Source organism: Puma concolor, chromosome B1 (assembly GCF_028749965.1).
Source record: "Puma concolor isolate L17-30 chromosome B1, mPumCon1.1.hap2, whole genome shotgun sequence".
Lineage (NCBI taxonomy): Eukaryota > Metazoa > Chordata > Mammalia > Carnivora > Felidae > Puma > Puma concolor.
In genome coordinates this window covers 78034819-78054946 of record NC_141670.1, presented here as the reverse complement: position 1 = coordinate 78054946, position 20128 = coordinate 78034819, and the positions used below count along the sequence as shown (strand labels likewise).

At 33.4% G+C, this 20128-nt stretch overlaps 1 protein-coding gene across 5 annotated transcripts in view; it reads left to right on the top strand.

Moving 5' to 3' along the window:
* Positions 1 to 2155: 2155 nt before the first annotated feature.
* LRBA (LPS responsive beige-like anchor protein) overlaps positions 2156 to 20128 on the top strand; it is a 577381-nt gene continuing 559408 nt past the window's right edge. For all 5 annotated transcript variants that reach the window (XM_086704123.1, XM_086704122.1, XM_086704121.1 and 2 more), the window contains exons 1-5: positions 2156 to 2313; positions 2814 to 2921; positions 6769 to 6928; positions 10035 to 10482; positions 17296 to 17429. In XM_086704123.1, coding sequence (XP_086560249.1) covers positions 2293 to 2313; positions 2814 to 2921; positions 6769 to 6928; positions 10035 to 10482; positions 17296 to 17429 — 871 coding nt within the window. In that variant the 5' untranslated portion in view covers positions 2156 to 2292. The remainder of the gene's footprint in view (positions 2314 to 2813; positions 2922 to 6768; positions 6929 to 10034; positions 10483 to 17295; positions 17430 to 20128) is intronic.

The following is a 20128-nucleotide window of genomic DNA, read 5'->3' as shown; positions in this document are numbered from 1 at the left end:
GAGTATGGTAAGCTTGGTAAACAATCCAAGTGTTTGATCCCTGGTCTCCTCATTCCTGTTCTTTCCTGAGGTTGGAGGTGAGAAGGCAGGATGGCAACAGTTAAGAGTAGCTTCTACTACTGCAACTGCTGAGTGTGATAGGTTTTTAACTTTGCGATACCCAAACTTGATTTTATGCAACCTGGGACAAAAAAGTGCAAAAGTTATTTTTCTGGGCCTGATTTCAAATTTGAGAGTCATTTTCCATACTCTCTTGCCCTCCCTCCCTCACTATATTCCTTGTTTCCTTTTCCCCAACTTTTGTTGCTGTCTTGCACTTATCTGAATACTTTCCTGTTTCAGTTCTATGCTAGCCATAGGATAGTCTGGTAGTAGTTAGAGTCCCCAGAGAAGTTTGCCATTTTGTTCTTAATTTGTTCTCCTACTCTTGTTCAGTTCGTATAGCCTGAGTGCTACTGATCTGATTAAGAACTGAGATGATTCACATGATACTAAGCATTTCATAGTCATGTTTGCATTACCTAATTCATCATTTAAACTTCAAAATTAATTTCTAAATAACCCGAGTAACTGATGGGGGACACATTTAGAGAGGTAGTTTTTCGAACAGGTGATTCATTTAATTTACTACTTATTTTAAGTTGTTGAAAATGTTCCAACCAAATTCTAGAATTTACATAACTCACAGGTTAGCAAACAGTGTTATTGCAGGCTCTTTAAAATTTCATAATCATAAGTTATATATAACATGAGTACTATAGGATTTATGCTCAGAGAAGGTCACCATTTTAAGAGTATAATATTGGTGAAACTGTTCAGTTAAAAACAAAAACAAAAAAAGGTTAATATCTGGTAGTAATATACTGGAACATCAAATCTTCAACAAAGATTTGGAGATCCTTAGGCTTATAAATGTGTTGGTTTCTACTGGATGAATTATTATTATTATTATTATTATTATTATTATTATTATTATTTTATTTATTTATTTTTTACCGTTTATTTATTTTTGAGAAACAGAGAGAGAAAGAGCATGAGCAGGAGAGGGGCAGAGAGAGAGGGAGACACAGAATCTGAAGCAGGCTCCAGGCTCCAGACTCTGAGCTGTCAGCACAGAGCCTGATGCGGAACTCGAACTCACAAACTGCAAGATCGTGACCTGAGCCAAAGTTGGATGCTTAACCGACTGAGCCACCCAGGCGCCCCAAAATTATTTTTATTATTATTATTATTTTGAGTATAGTTGATACACAATATTACATTAGTTTCAGGTGTACAACTTAGTGATTTGACAGGTTTATACATTAGGCTAGGTCCAGTTACGTTGCTATTACAATATTATTGACTGTATTCCTTATGCTCTGCTGTTTATTCCTATGACTTAGTCATTCCATAGTTGGAGGCCTACATCTGTCTTTCCCCTTCACTCATTTGGCCCATTTGCCACTGCCCTACCCTCTGATAACCATTAGTTCTTTGTATTCATAGGCCTGATTATGCTTTTATTTGTTTATTAATTTTTTTTTAGATTCTATTTATGAGTGGAATTGTACGGTATTTGTCTTCCTCATTCTGACTTATTTCACTTAGCATAATACTGGAGAGGCTATTTTGGACTTTATTAATCACAGTCTCTTTTCTGCCCCCCACCTTTTAAACGGTTTTAATGAAAACCAGTTAAAAGTAGACTCTGTAAATATTTTCTATAAATGTTCTACCTTTTATCAGTCTCTATAAATATGTTGCTATAGTGATAGACCATAAGAAATACATGCAAGTTTTAAGTTTAACTATTTTACTTTGATGAAGGTGATAGGTTGTTATTATAGACTAGTTCATAGCAGTGTGATTTGCTTTCTCTTTTTTCCTACTTTTCAGTTCTTTTCTTCCCTATCTTTTCCTTAATAAAAGATCATTCCACTTTAGCTTAGGTAAGCTCTAAGAAACACTAGCCTGTTGATTTAGTTCCCTGAAATGATTCTCTCTTAGCAGTGGGCCCTAACAGTGTAGCTAACAAAGTCACAAAACAAACACTAGGTGATAGAGTCCAGGAACATTGTAGGAATTTGCTGAAAGTAATCTGTTTCAAATAAAAGCTTATGTAAATCATATTATGTAGGTGATTTTTATCAATTCCAAAATCTTAAATAAAATTTTCTGGCCCAATCTTTTCCTTAAATTACAGTGTGTGCTGTGGCAGTTAGGAATTGTTTAGAGTGTCAGCAGCATTCACAGCTGAAAGCCAGAGGAGATACAACCAAGGGCCAGAAAACAGTACACAGCCTGATTCCCATGGGGAAATCTGCCGCAAAGGTAAGCATATAGAGTAATTAATTTAATAAAAAAGTACCTCTTACTTTATGATTAAGATCTTAGATTTAGTTGTTCATTTCAACATAAAGTTAAGTAAATCTGACAAAGGTTCTAAAATAGTTATTTTAGTCTGTGGACATAACATTCAAATATTTGTGTTTAAATATACAGTAAAGATTTGCTTATACTTAATCTTGTCTGCTTTTCCAAGTGTTTACTTTTCTTGTGTCTTTGATATGTCAAATATGTCAATTTCCTTTGAATATGTCAATTTGTATTTCATGAACTTGGTGAGTTAGCATGCAGTTTGATTTTTCCTTTATGGCTTCCTTCTGTGACCCCCACCTCTATCCCAGTACCCCTAAAAAGAAGACAGAAGGAAGTAGGAAAAATAAGCTAGGAGAAACAATGTTACAGCCTTTTTTTTCCTGGTTCTTGGAATACTGTGCTAATATTTTAAAATGTCTGTGTAATACATATATATTTTTTGTCTTAAATAGAGTCCAGTGGACATTATAACTGGTGGTATATCTCCAGTAAGAGATTTTGACAAGCTCCTACAAGACATGGATATTAATCGGCTTAGGGCAGTTGTCTTCAGAGACATAGTAAGTTACAGTATTTCTTTCACATACTCTTAGCTGATACATATTTCTACCTAGGCCCAAAGTATTGAAAGGAAAAACTTTCTGTGATATAAAACAGTTGAATAGAGATAAGAAGGACTAGAACCAATTCTCATGACAATAATTTTAGAATCTTAGAATATTGGACAGTACTATTTATATAAGTGGAATTAATATATCACAGTAATGATACTGAAAAGAATAAAATGTTATTACATATTAAGCACTGTAAGTGCTTCACATGCACTAAGTCCAACGACTTCTTGAGTTGTGTACTTTTGTAATTCTCATTTTATATATGAGGAATCTGAGGCATAGAGCTTGAGTAACTTGTTCAAGTTAATGGAGCTAGTAAATGATAGGATTCCAGCCCAGCAGTCTTAAACTCCAGAATCTACGCTCTGAAAGTAATGAAATGTTCAAATTCTGAATGGCATATTATTTTTACTGAATATTGGATGTTTTTCCCTCAAACAACTAGAATTAACAATAATGAAATGTGGCAGTTTTAATTTTTAAAAAATGTTTGTTTTAGTTGATTTTGACATATGGCGCAGTTTTCATGTATAAATTGTAAAGTCATATAAGAAAGTCTAAAGAATAAAGAAAGTATGAAGATGAAAATAAAAATTATTTGGGGGTGCCTAGGTGTACAGTTGGTTAGGTGTCTGACTCTTGATTTTTGACTTGCTCAGGTCCTAATCCCAGGGTTGTGTAGGACTCCATGCTGGGTGTGGAGCCTGCTTAAGATTCTCTCTCTTCTCTCTCTCTCTCTCTCTCTCTCTCTCTTTCTGTGCCCCTCCCCTGCTCATGCTCTTTCTCTGTCCAAAAATTATATATTATATATATATATATTGTAGTATTACATTTGTAATATATATTTACATATATTTATATATATACATATATATGTAATATATATAATATATAATATATACAATATATATGTAATATATATAATATATAATATATACAATATATATGTAATATATATAATATATAATATACAATATATATGTAATATATATATACAAATATAGTATATATTTGTAGTATTATCATTACTTAATTATTAAACACTTACTGCATTTAGTACTAGATGTTCTATTTTACATGCAAGTCTTTTTATAAATTTTATAACTTTTTTTTTTTAATATGAAATTTATTGTCAAATTGGTTTCCATACAACACCCAGTGCTCATCCCAACAGGTGCCCTCCTCAGTGCCCATCAGTTTTAATTTTCCCTCCTCTTTTTGTAGGGTCTTGGTGCTCTTTTGAGTTCTCAACCAAGTTTTGTACACATATACAATTTGTTAATAGTAGTTGTAGTTAATAGTTATTACCTATAGTTAGCAGTTACTGAATGTTTACTGTGTTTTAAGCATGGAAATGGATGCTCTGTATCATTTAATTCATGTAGTAATCCTATGAGAAAGATGGAAGTGTTAGGTTAAATATTATGGTTAAGATCACACAAATAATAAGAGATGGAAGTGGGTTAAGGACCTAGGGAATGTGGTTCTTGGAATTTTGATCTTAACCATTAGGTGTGTTGCCTCCTTAGATCTCCATATATTTGCTTTTTGATAGCTCTTATTATTCCTTTCGTTAAGAAACCATCAACTGTTTTTTTTTTCCCCCAAACCCACTGACTATGGTTTATTTTGGGACCAAATATTGTTGCTACTTTCCTTTTCTTTGGTTGAGTCTATTGCCCCATAGCTTTGTTTTTCCTAAAGTGATTTTTAAAAATCTATAATAAGTAATATAATTCTTTTGCTCTAAATATTCTTTAATGGCTTCCCATAGTACTTGAAATGAAAATTCCTCGTCTTGGCTCTTTGTGATTTGGCTCTTTGGAACTTTGTAACAAGTTTTTATGTCAGGATATTTGGACAGAGAATTAGAGTATCTCTTATATTTAACATGTAATTTTTAAAAGTAATTAATAACTAAAATTTTTTTTGTAATTAAAAGAGTTTTATAATCATAGGAGTTTTAGAAAAAAGACTGTGTTTCCCAAACTATATCCCAGAGTCTCTTTTAGCATAATCCAATTTTGATGAAAAAGGAAATGACCTTAGATTGGCAATATAAAGAAGTTACCACCCTGAGGTTAAGTGCTAAACTTTGTAAACGTTCTAATCTGAGTTCACATTTGCTTTTTCAGTTACTATATGCCTTTAGGTCAATTATTCTTCTAGGCCTCATCTTGTTAAAAGGGGTTAATGAATGTGTTTGAACTACATAGTACAGTGCCCGGTCCATTATAAGTATTCAGTAAGTGATACCTACAGTTGAAAACAAATTTATTTGGGGATAAAAGGCTGAAACATAAATATCTATGAGATGTTTCTTCTTTGGACAGAAATTAGGCTTATTCTATAAACTTCATACTATAATAACTAAATATTGAACATATTAATGCGCTAAATAAGTATTTAGATAGTCATATAAATAATTTGTATAGATTAAGAAGTTAGAATCAGGTAAGTTATTTGCCTACATTTTTAGTGCCAACATCATTAGCAGCAATTATTATAATAGTGCCAGTATTGTGGGGCAGTAGAACACAGGAGTGTTTGGAGAAAAGGAATGGTTAATAAAACAGGAAAATGTACATTTATCTTTTCCATCAAGGCTAATAAGGTCTTATATATGAGTCTAAAGAGTATCATAGATTCTTTACAGATTAATATTTGTATTAAATGGAAATGCTCAGGTTGAACGTGATATCTCGTTCCTTCCCAGAAATTATGTCAAAAAACATTTGACACTAGCTAATTGACTTTGTTTCATTTGCACCGTTAGTTGCCATTTATTTATCTGCTAGGCAACAGTGTTCTTTGTTTTCCTTATTATAAGTTTTCTGCTACTCACGGTACCTCTGGTTTTCAGAATTTGATGGACAAGTTTAAGTTTTTCCTTTAAGTGCAAACCTATTGTGAAAAATATTCAGAATAGTGATGTGTGCAGGGTCCCTTTGAAGATGGAGTATTGGACTAGATGAAGAGGTCATCAGTATACTGACATGTAGGTGATCTGTAGAGCTATGATGAAGCCCTGACCTCTTCTAGAGGTCAACGTAGTTTGTCCTTTTCTTTCTGGCAGACACTATATTTTCAATCTTAGACACTTGGTTGTCTGTACTATTTAAAATGCTCTTGAGAATTCCTTTGGCATCTTGTTCTGTATCTGATTACCTTGCTTTTTTTCTCTTGGATGTTTGCCTTTTAGGAAAATTGTTAATTCTGATTTTTTTTTTTTTGCATATTCTTTTTTTTTTTCTAAGTTTAGAGAGAAGGAGAGAGAGAGAGAAAGAAAGCACAAGTCAGGGAAAGGGGCATAGGGAGTGAGAGAATCTTAAGGAGGCTCCATGCTCAGTGTGGAGCCTGATGTGGGGCTTAATCCCTTGACCCTGAGATCATTACCTGAGCCCAAATCAAGAGTCAGACTAAGCCACCCAGGCTCCTCTGCATATTTTAATTCTTATGATTAGAAGTAAAAATAGTTATACATATGTAATGATAATTGCTTTTTGATTAATCTTACAAGGTATATTATGCCATATGTCTTCCGACTGAGTTACCTCATTTTAAAAACAAACCAAATTCTCTGTTTCCATGTTTCACAAGTATTAAAAACTCTCATTTACAGGCATTTTTCCAAGACTCTTTGCCTAATCTTTGTTGAGGTGAATTTATCATTATTTTCAGTGTATGTCAAAAGATTTTTGGATGTATTTTATATGTAAATATTGTCATGTAAAATAAGATCGAAACATGTTACTTAATAGTGGCATGATCAACTACTTTTATTTTTCCCTAGGAGGATAGCAAACAAGCTCAGTTTTTAGCCTTGGCAGTTGTATACTTCATCTCTGTTCTTATGGTCTCAAAGTACAGAGACATTTTGGAACCCCAAAATGAAAGGCGTAACCAGTCGTTTAAAGAAGCTGGTAGTGAAAGTGGGAATTTATCACTTCCTGGTAAGCTTCCATATTTTATTCTCTGGGATCCAAAGTTCAAGTAAAACATTACCTAATAGTTAAAATATTCTGGAATTTAAATCCATTTATTTATAAAGTGAGAGTATATATTTTTAAATTAATAACTATATATTTCAATTTATTTTAAGTACCGTGTAGTTAATTGCAGTTGGGAGATGATTTTTGTTTTTTTTTTTTTTTAAATGAGCCATTTAATTAAAACATAAGTGAGAAAATGTTATCTTTTACAAATACCATGTTAAACATTTTTGTTTGCCTTGGCATTTATTGTGAAGAAGAAATAATTCATATTTCTCTATAAGAGGCAGATTTGCTAATAAATAACAGTAATAACTAGAGGTGTAGAGTAGCTGCAAGTTATAGATGTATAGGTAGAGAAGCACCTTTTGCAGTCATAAAAGTAGCTACCACTTAGTGGAGGTGATTTATTTATTTAATAAGCATTCATTCAGTACCGACTAGGTATTTGGGTATATTCATGAACAAAAGAGGAAAAGAACGTCAGCCTTCTTGGAGCTTATATATTCTTGTGAGAGGAGATCAAAAAGAAGAAGTAGATGTACTAAATAAATTGTATAGTATTTTAGAAGGTGGTAAGTTCTAAGAAATGATAAAATTGAACAGAGAAAAATTTCAGGAATGATTAAGAGATATGGAGTGTGGGTTTTTACTCTAAGGAAAATGGAGAATTATTTGAGTGTTTTGAGATAGCAGTTGACAATTGACTTAAGTTTTTCAAAGTAACACTTGGGATTCTGTAGGGAGAATACATTCTAGAGGGCAAGGATGAAAAACAGTGTTTTAGTTGTGTACTTCAGTATAACATATTACCTCAAAGTTCAGTGGCTAAAGCCATAACTGTTTTAGTTTTGTTATCATGATTCTGTGAATTTAATTCATATAGGGCACAGTGAGTATCATTCATCCCTGCTCCAGATGATGTTTGCTGGGGTTGTAAAGTCTGAGATGGCTTTTCTACTCATACATCTAGTGCCTAGCAAGGATGGCTCCAAGAGCTGAGGCTGACTGACTCGAAATGGCTCAGCTGGGATTATATGTCTGGGTCCTTGATAATTGTTCTTAGTAAATTCTTTGGTTTTCCTCCATTAGTTCGGAGGGCCTCTATCTTTGTATAGTCTGTATACATGTTCCCTCTAGCAAGGTAGCCAGCTTGCTTACAGCGGTGTTCAGGGATTCTGAGAAATGCCCAAGCTGCCAGATCTTTGTAAAGCTTGAGCACAGAACTGGCCCAGTGCTAATTCTGCCTCATTCTGTTGGTTAAAGTAAGTGAGGCCCAGCCCGAATTCAAGGGAGTGAATACCAGAATGCATGGAGCAACAGAATTATTAATATAACAGTCTAATACAACCAGTTGGGAGGGTATTGCAATAATCCAGGAAAGAGTAGATTTTGGGAGGACTAAAATGGTAGTTGTAGAGTAGTGAGCATTTGTCAGATTCTGGATATATTTTGATGGTAGAGCAGGATTTATTTATTTGTTTGTTTGTTTATTTATTTATTTATTTATTTATTTATTTAAATACATGAATTTATTGTCAAATTGGTTTCCATACAACACCCAGTGCTCATCCCAAAAGAGAGAGAGCAGGATTGAAAATACTAGGTGCAATGTCATCAAGATGCAATGTCATCAAGAATGATTATAAGGTGTACTTGGATAGACTGAAAGTTAAAAATATTCAGGGAAAAATAAATTCAGTTTTCACCATGTTGAGTTTGAGATATCTTTTAGACATACAAGATGTAAAGTAGGCACTTATAAATAAGTATGTATTGTTTTGTTTGTACAGTAGTGTTGTAAAACTTTAAGAGTGAATGAGATCACTCAAGGGAGTAAATATTGTTAGGGAAGATAAGTATTAAGTCCCTCCAACTTAAGAAATCAAGGAGAAAAATAAGTGAAGGGAATTAAGAAGGAACAACCAGGGAGGTAATAGATAAAGAATGAGAAGAGCATAATGTCCTATTAGCAAAGTGAAAAAAGTATTGGCAAGTTAGAGGGAATAATCCTTTGTTGGTGCTGTGTCAAGTGCTGAGGACTGACCATTGGAGTTATCAAGATGGAGGTTTTTGGTAACCATTGGATTTAGGAAGATGGAGCATTTTTGTTGGGATGCAGTGAATGCCTGATTAGAGGGAATGAGTCAGAGAGTAGGTGATGCTCCTTGTTGAACTAGATTTTAAAGATTATTGAATTATTCTTGCATATAGGAAGGATGACATGTGTTTTTTTTTAGCAAGTAGAAACTGTGTTTGAGGTAGAAATCTTGGAATTACCGTCCAGAGAAATGGCAATGTATAAAGGCACAGAAGCCCCAAATGTTGTCCCATGTTTAGCAGATTGCACGTAATTTGATGTTATAAAGTGTGATGGCATGAGTAGCAGAAGATAAAGTTGTAAATTAATAGTAATCTGATAAATAGTTGATGACCTACTACGTGCCAGGCATTGTTATGGGCCCAGGCATGGTTATAGGTACTGGACATGAAGTGTTAAAGAAGACAAATTCCCTGCCTTTATTAAATTTAAATTCTATCAGACTCATATTATTAAAGAGTCTTATACTTTATCAAGGATTTTGGATTTTTTCTTCTAGGCCAATGGCTTTCAGCCTTGTGTTGCTATCCATTGGTATGTCATGGTCAGTTTGGCAGTTTTTTCTCAGTTTATTATCATTTATTACTTTTATTATTCTCATTGTTTTATTGAAACATCTATTTTGTTGTTATACTCAGTATATTACATGCATCTATTATTACATAGATTATGTAATTTATTTTTGCCTTTTATTAAAACATGCCATATATTTCCTAATTTAAAATACTAGATGGTGGGGTGGGTTAAATAGGTGTTATGATGAGCACAGGGTGATGAATGGAAGTGTTGAATCACTATATTGTACACCTGAAACTAATATAACTATATGTGAAACTAACTGAAATTAAAATAAAAACTTTAAAAAATAAATAAAGTAGTAGATAGCTGTTAGGGCTGGATGTACCTTTTAAAAATTGCTTCTAAATTTTTTTTTTGTTTATGCTTTTCCTTTTGTTTCTTGGTAAGATGTAGAAAACGCACCATCAGCATTCAGTCCGCCAACCCCAGCATTGGTGGAAGAATCTGAAAGCACGTCATCTGCTCGGAGGAGGGACTCAGGCATTGGGGAAGAAACAGCTACTGGCTTAGGAAGCAGTGTGCATGTAGCTCCTCTGATAGCACCTCCAAGTGTCAGTGCAGGCCCAGATGCAATCAGTGAGGCGCTGTGCACTCTTTCTCTAGAAGTCAATAAAACTCAGGAAGCCAGAAATGATGGAGGAAATGAGTCGGATAACAAGGCTGCACCATCGGTTTCAGTTTCAAAAAATGTCAATGTGAAGGACATTCTTCGAAGCTTGGTTAATATACCAGCAGATGGAGTCACAGTGGATCCTACCCTTCTGCCACCAGCCTGTCTTGGAGCTCTTGGTGATCTTTCTGTTGAACAACCTGTGCAGTTCAGATCTTTTGATAGGTACTGTAAATAGTCTTTTGTTTTGGTCTGCTTATATGTATAAAATTCAAAGGGTAAACAGGAACTTAATTTAACTCTGCTAAATTTTGTAGCTTCAACATTAGAAAGTGGTGTTTTGATCTAGTTTATAAAAATTACAAGGATGTTTTTGTTGTATAAAAGGCTTGTAAGTAGGCAACAAGGTATTCACATTTTTGTTTTTCATCATACCAATAAGATGATTTAAAAATAATATTTAATCTTAATGTTACATTGGCAAATTATATGGACAGTCATTTTGTTTGTTATAAGTTAGAATTTGCCTTTACCTACACATGGCTACCTTTCACTCTTTTGCTGGCAGTACTGTGCCAGCCTTTGTGAAAAGAAGTCTGAATCTGTGGATTTCAACAGACTCAGGAATTCAGCAAGGTGTTCAGAGCTTGACAGCTTTAGAAAGCAGACTGTACATTCCTGACTTTAGGTTCTGCTGCCTAGTGAACCTTTTGCTAATATGCCTGAAATTTTTTTGTATATATTATTAAACTTTCTGAAATTCTACCTATAAGACATGTATGTATTGAGTTATTAAATATAGTCTTTTTCAAAGATCAGTATTTTATCTTGATATAAGCTCTAACTTATAGAGAAGTTGCCAGTTAAAAGAACTTTTGTTTTTCCGGAGTAATTTGAAAGGAAGTTGACACAGTAATCCATCCCCTTTGAATATTTTATTGTATATTTTCTTTCCTTTATTTAAAAATTTTATTTTTTAGGGAGTGAGCGAGCAAGAGAGTGTGTGTGCTACTGGGGCAGGGAACAGAGAGAAAGAGAGAGAGAATCTGAAGCAGCACAGAGCTGGATGCCATGACCCTGGGATCATGACCTGAGCCCAAATCAGGAGTCAGACATGCTCAACTACCTGAGCCACCCAGGCGCCCCTCAAAGAGTATATTTAAAACTGTTTATAGCAATGGCTATATTTTGAGGGTGGGAAGAGGTGTACATAACTAGTTTTTAAAATATTCTCAATTTTTATAATTTGTTTAAATTTGTATTACTCTTAGATTGAGTAGTCAAATACTTGCGGGTAGATTTTTAAAAATAATTTATTTTTGAGAGAGAGAGAGGGTGCACGTGCATGCAAGTGGGGGAGGGGTAGAGAGGGGGACAAAGGATCTGAAGCCGCTCTGCTCTGACAGTAGTAAGCCTGATGTGGGACTCAAACTCATGAACCATGAGATCATGACCTGAAGTCGGACACTCAACCGACTGAGTCACCTAGGTGCCTCAAGGGAAAGTAGATTTTTCAATTTAATATATCTTACTAATATAGGCAAAGTTTCCTTAAATGTCCCAAATTTGAAAATTGTTGGCATTTATTTATTTTAAAGTTGTATAGGAATTAAATCTATGCTTTAGTATGTCTTCAGTGAGTGAGTTATAAATTTATTTAGGAAACCATGCCTCAGTAATACGTAGTAAGGGGTTTACTGAAATAGAATCCAGAGGGGGAATTTTTGTGATAGTGTTTTTCAGGATGTTATTTGGAACTTACATGTCTAGTATGCACTTAACATATTATCTGATGGCAAGCACAGTGCTCTGTTTTTTCCCCTTCTTTTTCTCAGCAAGAGACACCTTTTGAAAAACTATTTTCGTGCAGCTGTAGACCAGTGGAATATCTTTGGGAATTTCAAAGCATCCCTCTGATCATGTATTTATCTCTGGAATGCTGTGTCAGAAATCACAACTCTCCTCATATCTTAAGAATTATCAACTTCCAAGCAATAGCTGGAAAGTTTAGAGTAACAGCTACATGAGTGGAACCTTGCTGAAAGGCTGCCAGGTTGTGGGCCTTTGTGGATGGCAAGGTGTTTGTGTTCATTCCCATGCCAAAATTCTTGCTCTTATCTAATTTGAAGATCCTCTGTGGTGATTAGTGGATGCCAGGGATTTATCTTGATAAAGTTCAAGGGCTTGTCTGGCTTTTCAATTAGATCCTAAGGGAGTAAAGTGCTAGGCTTAAAATGCTCTTTTCTCCTTTAGTGAACTATTTGCATGCTAAATAAAATAGCATTTATGTGAACGTTTATGATATTTGAAACTGGTTACTGTTTTGAAATGGAACTTCTGAACCTTAGTGATCTGTAAGGCATTGTTGCTCTTTGTTGTGGCTAAATAAAAAGAAACTTTCACAGAGGTCTCCCTTGTTCATATAAAAAAAAGTCAAAAGTAAACACTTTCTGTGTGTTTAACTTTAGGAAAATTACTTCTTTCTCATCTGTAAAATGGGGATGATAATATGTAGTACTTAAATTCATGGATTGTTATAAATATAAATAATTCCTCTGTATGCTTAGTGCAGTGCCTCACAGATACTAATTATTCATTAAAGTTAGTGAGTTTGTAAAGAAAATTATAACATGTAAAGTCTTATACTTTAATATTTGGATTTTAATTGACAGTTTTGAAAAATAGCTTATAAAACTAAAAGACATATCTGTCTTACAAATTCTTTATGCCAAAAAGTTTCAAGTGTTTTTTGTCAAAGTTGATAGCAGTTACTAAAAATCTAGAGTTATTTCCTTAAATATTAACAAGGATTTCTATCAGTCTCTTTAATAGAAACTTAAACTGCACCCTGAGAACAATGCCAGACATATCCCTAGAATCTCAAACTTGTGCCAGATGCATGTTGCATTTTCTTTGTGTTTTCCAAAGCATTTTAGAAAAACGTGAAATCTTAGTCCTTTAATGATCATTCTTAAGTAGTGGTAAATATAAATTTCTGCAATTTTTAAACTGTTGGACATGCTTTATTAGTTTAAATTTGTACTTACATACATGATAAATATGAGGGCTTAAAGATCACCTCTACTGGAGATTTTAGTCCTTCAATGTGGGTGGAAACTTTGTGATAATGAAAATAGTAAAGGAAAGGAAAATATCCTGAAGTCTGCTGACTGCTTTTTGTCCTTTCAATTATTATGACTTGGAATTTTCTTTGGTTTTATGTGGCCCAAAGCTGAAGCATAATTATTTTGCTTCCTCAGAAATGGTTTGAATCAAAATTTTTGGAAATGGATTCAGTTTATTTCCCACTTATGTACTAAGTGGGCTAAATAAAGGAAAATTTATTCCATTTGTGAGCACATAGATATTTTATTTTGGTAGTAATACATGCATAATTTTATATCTTGGAAATCTTTACTACCATTGCTTATAGATGATTATACTATAGAATTGTGCTTAAATATTAAAATGATTGTGGTAATGGTTGCACAACTCTGTGAACATACTAAAAACCATTTAACTTTACACTTAAATTGTGTAATATGTGAATTACATATATCTCAATGAAACTTAAGAAAAAGGTCAATATGAGAAAACAGTTCAAATAAAAGCTCTTGTTTGGGCGAACTTGGAATTGTAGGGCATTTATGTTGGCAAGTTATTTTACCTGTCTGAGCTTTACTATTTTAATTTTTAAAGTGGAAGTAAAATGTAAGGGTTGTTTGGAGAATTTAGTAGTAATTCTTGGCATATCATCGGTTTAATTCATAGCTATTAATGATTTATAAATTTATATAACAGAATAGTGTTATATAGTTTATATAACACAAAGAATAGTGCATTATGAATGTTGACTTGGAGACTCTGGGGAGGCTTACCTTAAAAAAAATTTTTTTTAATGTTTATTGATTTTTGAGAGAGAGAAAGAGGGGGAGAGAAGCAAAGCACGAATGGGGGGAGGGGTAGCAGAGGGAGTGGGAGACACAGAATCTGAAGTAGGCTCCAGGCTCTGAGCTGTCAGCACAGAGCCCCACGTGGGGCTCGAATTCATGAACCATGAGATCATTTGAGCCAAAGTGGGAAGCTTAACTGACTAAGCCATCCTGGCACCCCTGGGGAGGCTTACCTTTAAACAAGGTTTTGAAAGGTCAGAAGGAAAAGTTTCCTAGCAAGCAGGGATAAAAGGAAGGCTGCTTGGCTGAGGAATAGTATATACAAAGGGTTGGAATTGTGAAATAACATACATGCTCAGGAATCATAAGAGCATATTGCAGAAATTTGTAAGGAATGCTGGATTAAATGTAAACTCATGTAGGTAGCCATACTTCAGATGTATTAGGGGTGAGAATATGAGACAGATCTTGGAAAATAAACATCTACTGAGCTGTAGTAAAGAATAAGTATTATACATGATTGAAAGAATTATTAATGGTAATAGGTTAAAGGGTTAGAAATTAGATCAAGGGGTTCCTGGGTGGCTCAGTTGGTTAAGTATCCAGCTTGATCTCAGCTCAGGTCTTGTTCTCAGGGTTGTGAGTTCAAGCCCTGTGCTGGGCTCCACGCTGGGGGTGAAGCCTACTTTAAAAAAAAAAAAAATGAGATCAAGTTTTTTGTTACCTTTAACTAACCATGCCTCTTGGACAGAGATTGTACATACTAAGGAACGAACATCTGTAGTAGATTTTTTTCTGTTACTAGTTTTACAACATTTTATTGCGAAAATGTTCAAATATACAGAAGAATTGTACAGTGAACATCCAGAGACTCCATCACTCTATTTACTTCATCATGTAATTCTCCCTATATACATTCCAGCAGACATCAGTTCACTTCATAAACATTTAACCATGCAGATCTTAAACTAGAGATCAGTACAGTTTTTTAAGGTAAAATGTACATGCATTGGAAGGCACAGATCTTAATGTGTATCATTTGATGAATTTTGACAGATTTGTACACCTGTGTGACCCAAGTCCTCAATCAAGACATTATCAGTCTTGGAAGTTCCTTCTTGCACATTCCCAGCCAATGACGGTCCCCATCCCCTAGATGCAGTTACTCTTCTGATTCCTTCCTACCATAGATTAGTTTTGCCTTTTCTAGAACTTCATGTGAAAGGAAATACAAAATCTGTGTTATGTATGAGGCTTTCTTCACTCACCATAATGCTTTTGAGATTCACCTATGTTACATTTATTAGTAGTTTCTTTTAATTGCTGAGGATCTTTTCGTATATAAGCTTATCACTTACTCATTTTTCTTTTGAAAGAATTCTGAGCTGTTTCTGGTTTTTGGCTATTAAATAAGGCCTCTTAAACATTATTGTACACATTTTTTGTGGGCATAAAGTTATCTTGAGGAAATTCCTAAGAGTGGAATTGCTGGTACAAAGGGTAGTTTTATTATGTCTTAAATTTCAGTTATGGAAAAAACAATTTCAGCTTTCTCAATACTATTTTCTGTTGCTCATTTCAGTGCTTACATATATGAGTGATCTAGGTCTTGCCAGTTCTTTCTTTTGGGAAGAAATGTGAAAGTAAATTCTGTATAGTACCCCTCACTCCAAAATAGGTTGCTAGGGAATGCAGCTAGAGATTTTCTTAAACAATAGGTTTATGAATTTCTGCCTCGAGTAGGAAATATATAAATTATTTTTGTATTGTTTTGAGTGTTCCCCGTGTGTGCACACACACACACACGGTCATATCTACTCCCCCTAAAGTCAATAGTCTTCATCTGATATAAGCTACTATGATTTAAGCACACCATTTTGGATTGAGGGCTCAGGTGGCTGTTGCTTCTATTTTTTAGTGTATAGTTAACATTGGCAGTCACCCTTATAATGATGTGACACCGGCTACCCCCAAGTACATTGAATAAACCATGCCTAACACAAGAGAACTTGATTTAATTGGCAACACTGTTTGCCATCACATGATAGGCATTGAAGTAAAACAGAACCTATTTCGCGTTGCATTATCTCTCTTTGGTATAACAACAAAAACAAAATGTATTTTTGAGTTACTGGAATTACATAATTTCCACTTTTGAATACATTTATTGGGATCAAGTATCTAAGTAACTTTATTTAGAAACTGAATACTTTAAAGCTGTTAAGGGAATACTTGAAGCTTGCAGTTACAATATTGTCAACAAAAGATGTGATTAAATAAATTGAATGTTGAAGACTTTAGGCTTATGGTTAACACCAGGTAATTAAAAGTAAGCACTGCTGTGGGAGTGCATTATATATCAGCTGTCCTCTTTACCTCATTAACTGGGTTTTTGCATGTTTATGGAGCTAACTTCAATTAAAAATGCCTTTTAGTTATGCCTAATAAGGTCTTTTAGTTACTATTTGGGTATAAAGTATTACACTTTAATTGAAATTGGTGTATATAAATACCTGTGTTTGAATAATAGACAAAATGAATTTGATTATTTGGAATTTTTTGCATCTAGCTTTTATACCTATGCATTGTTTTTTTTCCATATAATATTGTGAAAAGATAGTCTTTGGGGGTTAAAAAGAGAAACTTGATTATGTAGGTTTTAAAAATTATATCTGCATTTTTTTTACCTTTAAGATTTCTAAGGTTTTATGATTTCAAATTAGTGGTGCTTTAAAATCCATGTAGAAACATGTTGAGTTTTCTGCTTCAATTCTGAGGTTAAGAAAAAGTTAATTACTTTTCCACTTGAGTGCCAAAATTCCTTTTTTATATACCTGTGGTTATTTTTTATTTAAGTTGGGTAATTAAAGATGATCATAAATTTAAAGAATATTGTATAGTAATTGTAAGTTCTATAAATGTAATGGATTATTGTATTTCCATAGAATATTGTCTTCATTCTAAAAAATTGAAATGCAAATAAATATGCCAAAATTGGAGAGATTTCTTTCTGAGAGAATATTCTAAATTGTACATCAAAATATAAATCAATAAGTTAAAAAAAGAAGTTTGTTTTCTATTTTGAAATTAATGTAATTAACTTGAGTGATGTTTCGTATTTTAAATTCTATTTACTTTATTACAGAAGTGTCATCATTGCAACAAAAAAATCATCAGTCTTACCTTCTGTACTTAATACGAGTCTCCCTACCAATGCAGTCAGTGTGGTTTCTTCAGTAGATTCACCCCAAGCTTCAGATGTAGGAGGAGAATCACCTGGTGAGTTAGTTATTAGTGATTTGAACAAATAAGTTTTTAGATTCCATTTTTGCAAAGTTAAGATATTTGGTTAGGCATGTTGTAAATCATTATGCTTTCATGTTATACTGTTGATTGTTTTATAATTTTCTAAGTAAATTTGAGTAGTATCAAATAAATTACATCAAGTATTTCAATATTTTCTCCACTTAAACATAATAATTTTTCTTAATGTTTAGTGATAAGAGGAAATGTTCACAGTTGGTTAAGTAAAAAAATATGTGCAATACTTTATATACCATGTAATCGTAGCTATGTGAAGTATATATCTTTTATATGTGAAAAAAAAGCTAGGCAATGTATGCTGAAACTACTAGATTATTTCCATGTAGTTGAACTACTGGCAATTTTGATGTTTTCAGTTTAATGTTAGTATCTTTTTCAGAATATTATCAGTATTTCTGTATTATGTTTATACTTAGGAAAAAAATAGTTATTGATAAGAATTTTCCACCTGGAACTAAAATCTGCAGTAGTGGTACCGAATTTTGTCCTGCCTTATCTTTTGTTTTACTAAAAATTAAAAACAACAACAACAACGACAACAACAACAACAACAACATTTAGACCTTATTTTTTAGATTAGTTTTAGGTTACATAAAAATTGAGTGGTTAAGTACAGAGTTCCATATACCACCTCAATGCCATTCCCTCCTTATTCCCTGTTTTTGACATCTTGCAGTAGTGTGGTACATTGTTAGAATATTTCTTCATTGTTTTAGTGAAAAAATATGAAAGAAAATAAGTAGAACTCTACCAGATTTTTGTTTTCCTGTTGCTCCATTATACTCTGATGCTTTTGTTTTTCTTGGGAAGAGAAACAATTTGGTAATCTATGTTGGGTTGGATGCTAATTTCTGTTCTTTCACCCCCATCCAAAACCCTTAAAAAAATCAACTGTGATTTTTCTAGATCTGCCTCAGTTGGGAAAAAGGCAGAAGTCACTAATATCTATGAAACTGTATGCCATCTTTTCAACTCAGTTATAGTGAATTTCTAGTAACTTCCCTGAGCAAATGTTTTAAGTTTTAGAGGTTCACTGTACACTGAGTAAAATATTTTCATCTTATTTTGAATACATTGCTCTTTTACTTCAGTTTATGGGACAAAGTAAGTAAGATCATGTGATTTGTCTTAAATATAATTTTCAAAATTTAAATCATGCAGTCTTTAGAAGAGATAAGAGACAGCTGAGATAAATGGGCAGTATTGGATATAAAACAGTATGATAAATTTATTTCTGAAACATTGTAATTTTTCCAGTAAATCCATTATAATAGAAACTCACCCTGAAGAGCCATATCCAGAATTACAAAATAATTTGCTATTTTGAAGACTATAATTTTGGCAAACCCCCACAAAACCCTATATCCAGCTCATAATGTACTCTTTTCCCCCATTATTTAAATCTTGTATAATTTTCAGTGGTGATGTTTCTCATATAGTTCCCAGGTTTTCCCATTTTGTGCTATAATTGTTAGTTCTTTCCTTTTTCTTCTTAAAACCCCTGTATTAAAAAAAAAAATTCCTCTCCAGGTCATTCCAAATCTTTGTGTTGATGGTCTTTGTTTTCATCATCTGTTTTTCATATCTGACTGTTCCTTTCCTCTTTCACTGTGCTCTTCTTGTCATTGTTATTTGGTGTCTCCAGTTTAGATTGGTATTTCTATTCCATTCTCTTAATTGCTGACATGAACATTACTACCTTGATAAGGGAAATCTAACTCAGTGTAGTGTTTTCAGTCACTGTACTTCTTACTCTCTTACGGTCTCACTTTACATACTTTTGTTTACTGCCACCAGCCCATGTACCCTGTTCTTTTTTCACTTGGAATCCAGACCACACAAATATTTATCTCTTTGCTGTCAGTATTTTTAACTGAGAGATTTTTGTGTTCTTTTTAGTAGATCTCTTGATTTAAGTTATTTGCCATTAAAAAAAAATAGGCGATATGTATTTATTTTCCTCCTCCTGGTTCAAGCATTATTTGGAAAAAATGATTTGTGGATGAATTGATAGTTGTAATTGCATGCTGAGCTGGGCAATTTATTCTTGTAGATCTGGGTAAGTTATGTATTAGTCTTAGTTTGATCTTGTATTTCTTTGTATGAAGATACAATAAATATATGTCCCTGTGGATCTTAAACCTTTGTGCCTTGGGATGACTTCAGTTCTAAGTTTTATAGTGAGTCAGCAACAAAAAATGAATTGCTCAAATTCATTAATAGATTATTGGTTAGTAAAAAATACACTTGAAAGTACATAGTACAATAGCAAAAAAAAAAGGGGGGGACTTTCCTTGGAAGAAACCATGTAAATATAAAACATAAAACAGGACTTTTATAGCAGAAACATTTAAACTATTTTGAAATTTTGGTATCAGAATGGGATTTCTTAAATTTACATGTGGCACAATTAAAGAGAAACTAGGATTAGATACACTTGGATCCCAGAAAAAGAATTAGAGCTTGCCAGCTTAATGTGAAGTCAAAGATTCTTCTGCCATATTATCATCATCAACTAAAAAACAAAACAAAAACAAAAAAGCGGAAACAGACCCATAAATACAGAGAACAAACTGGCGATTGTTAGAGGAGAAGGGTGGGGGGAATGGGTGAAATGGGTGAAGGGGAGTGGGAGATACAGGCTTCCAGTTACG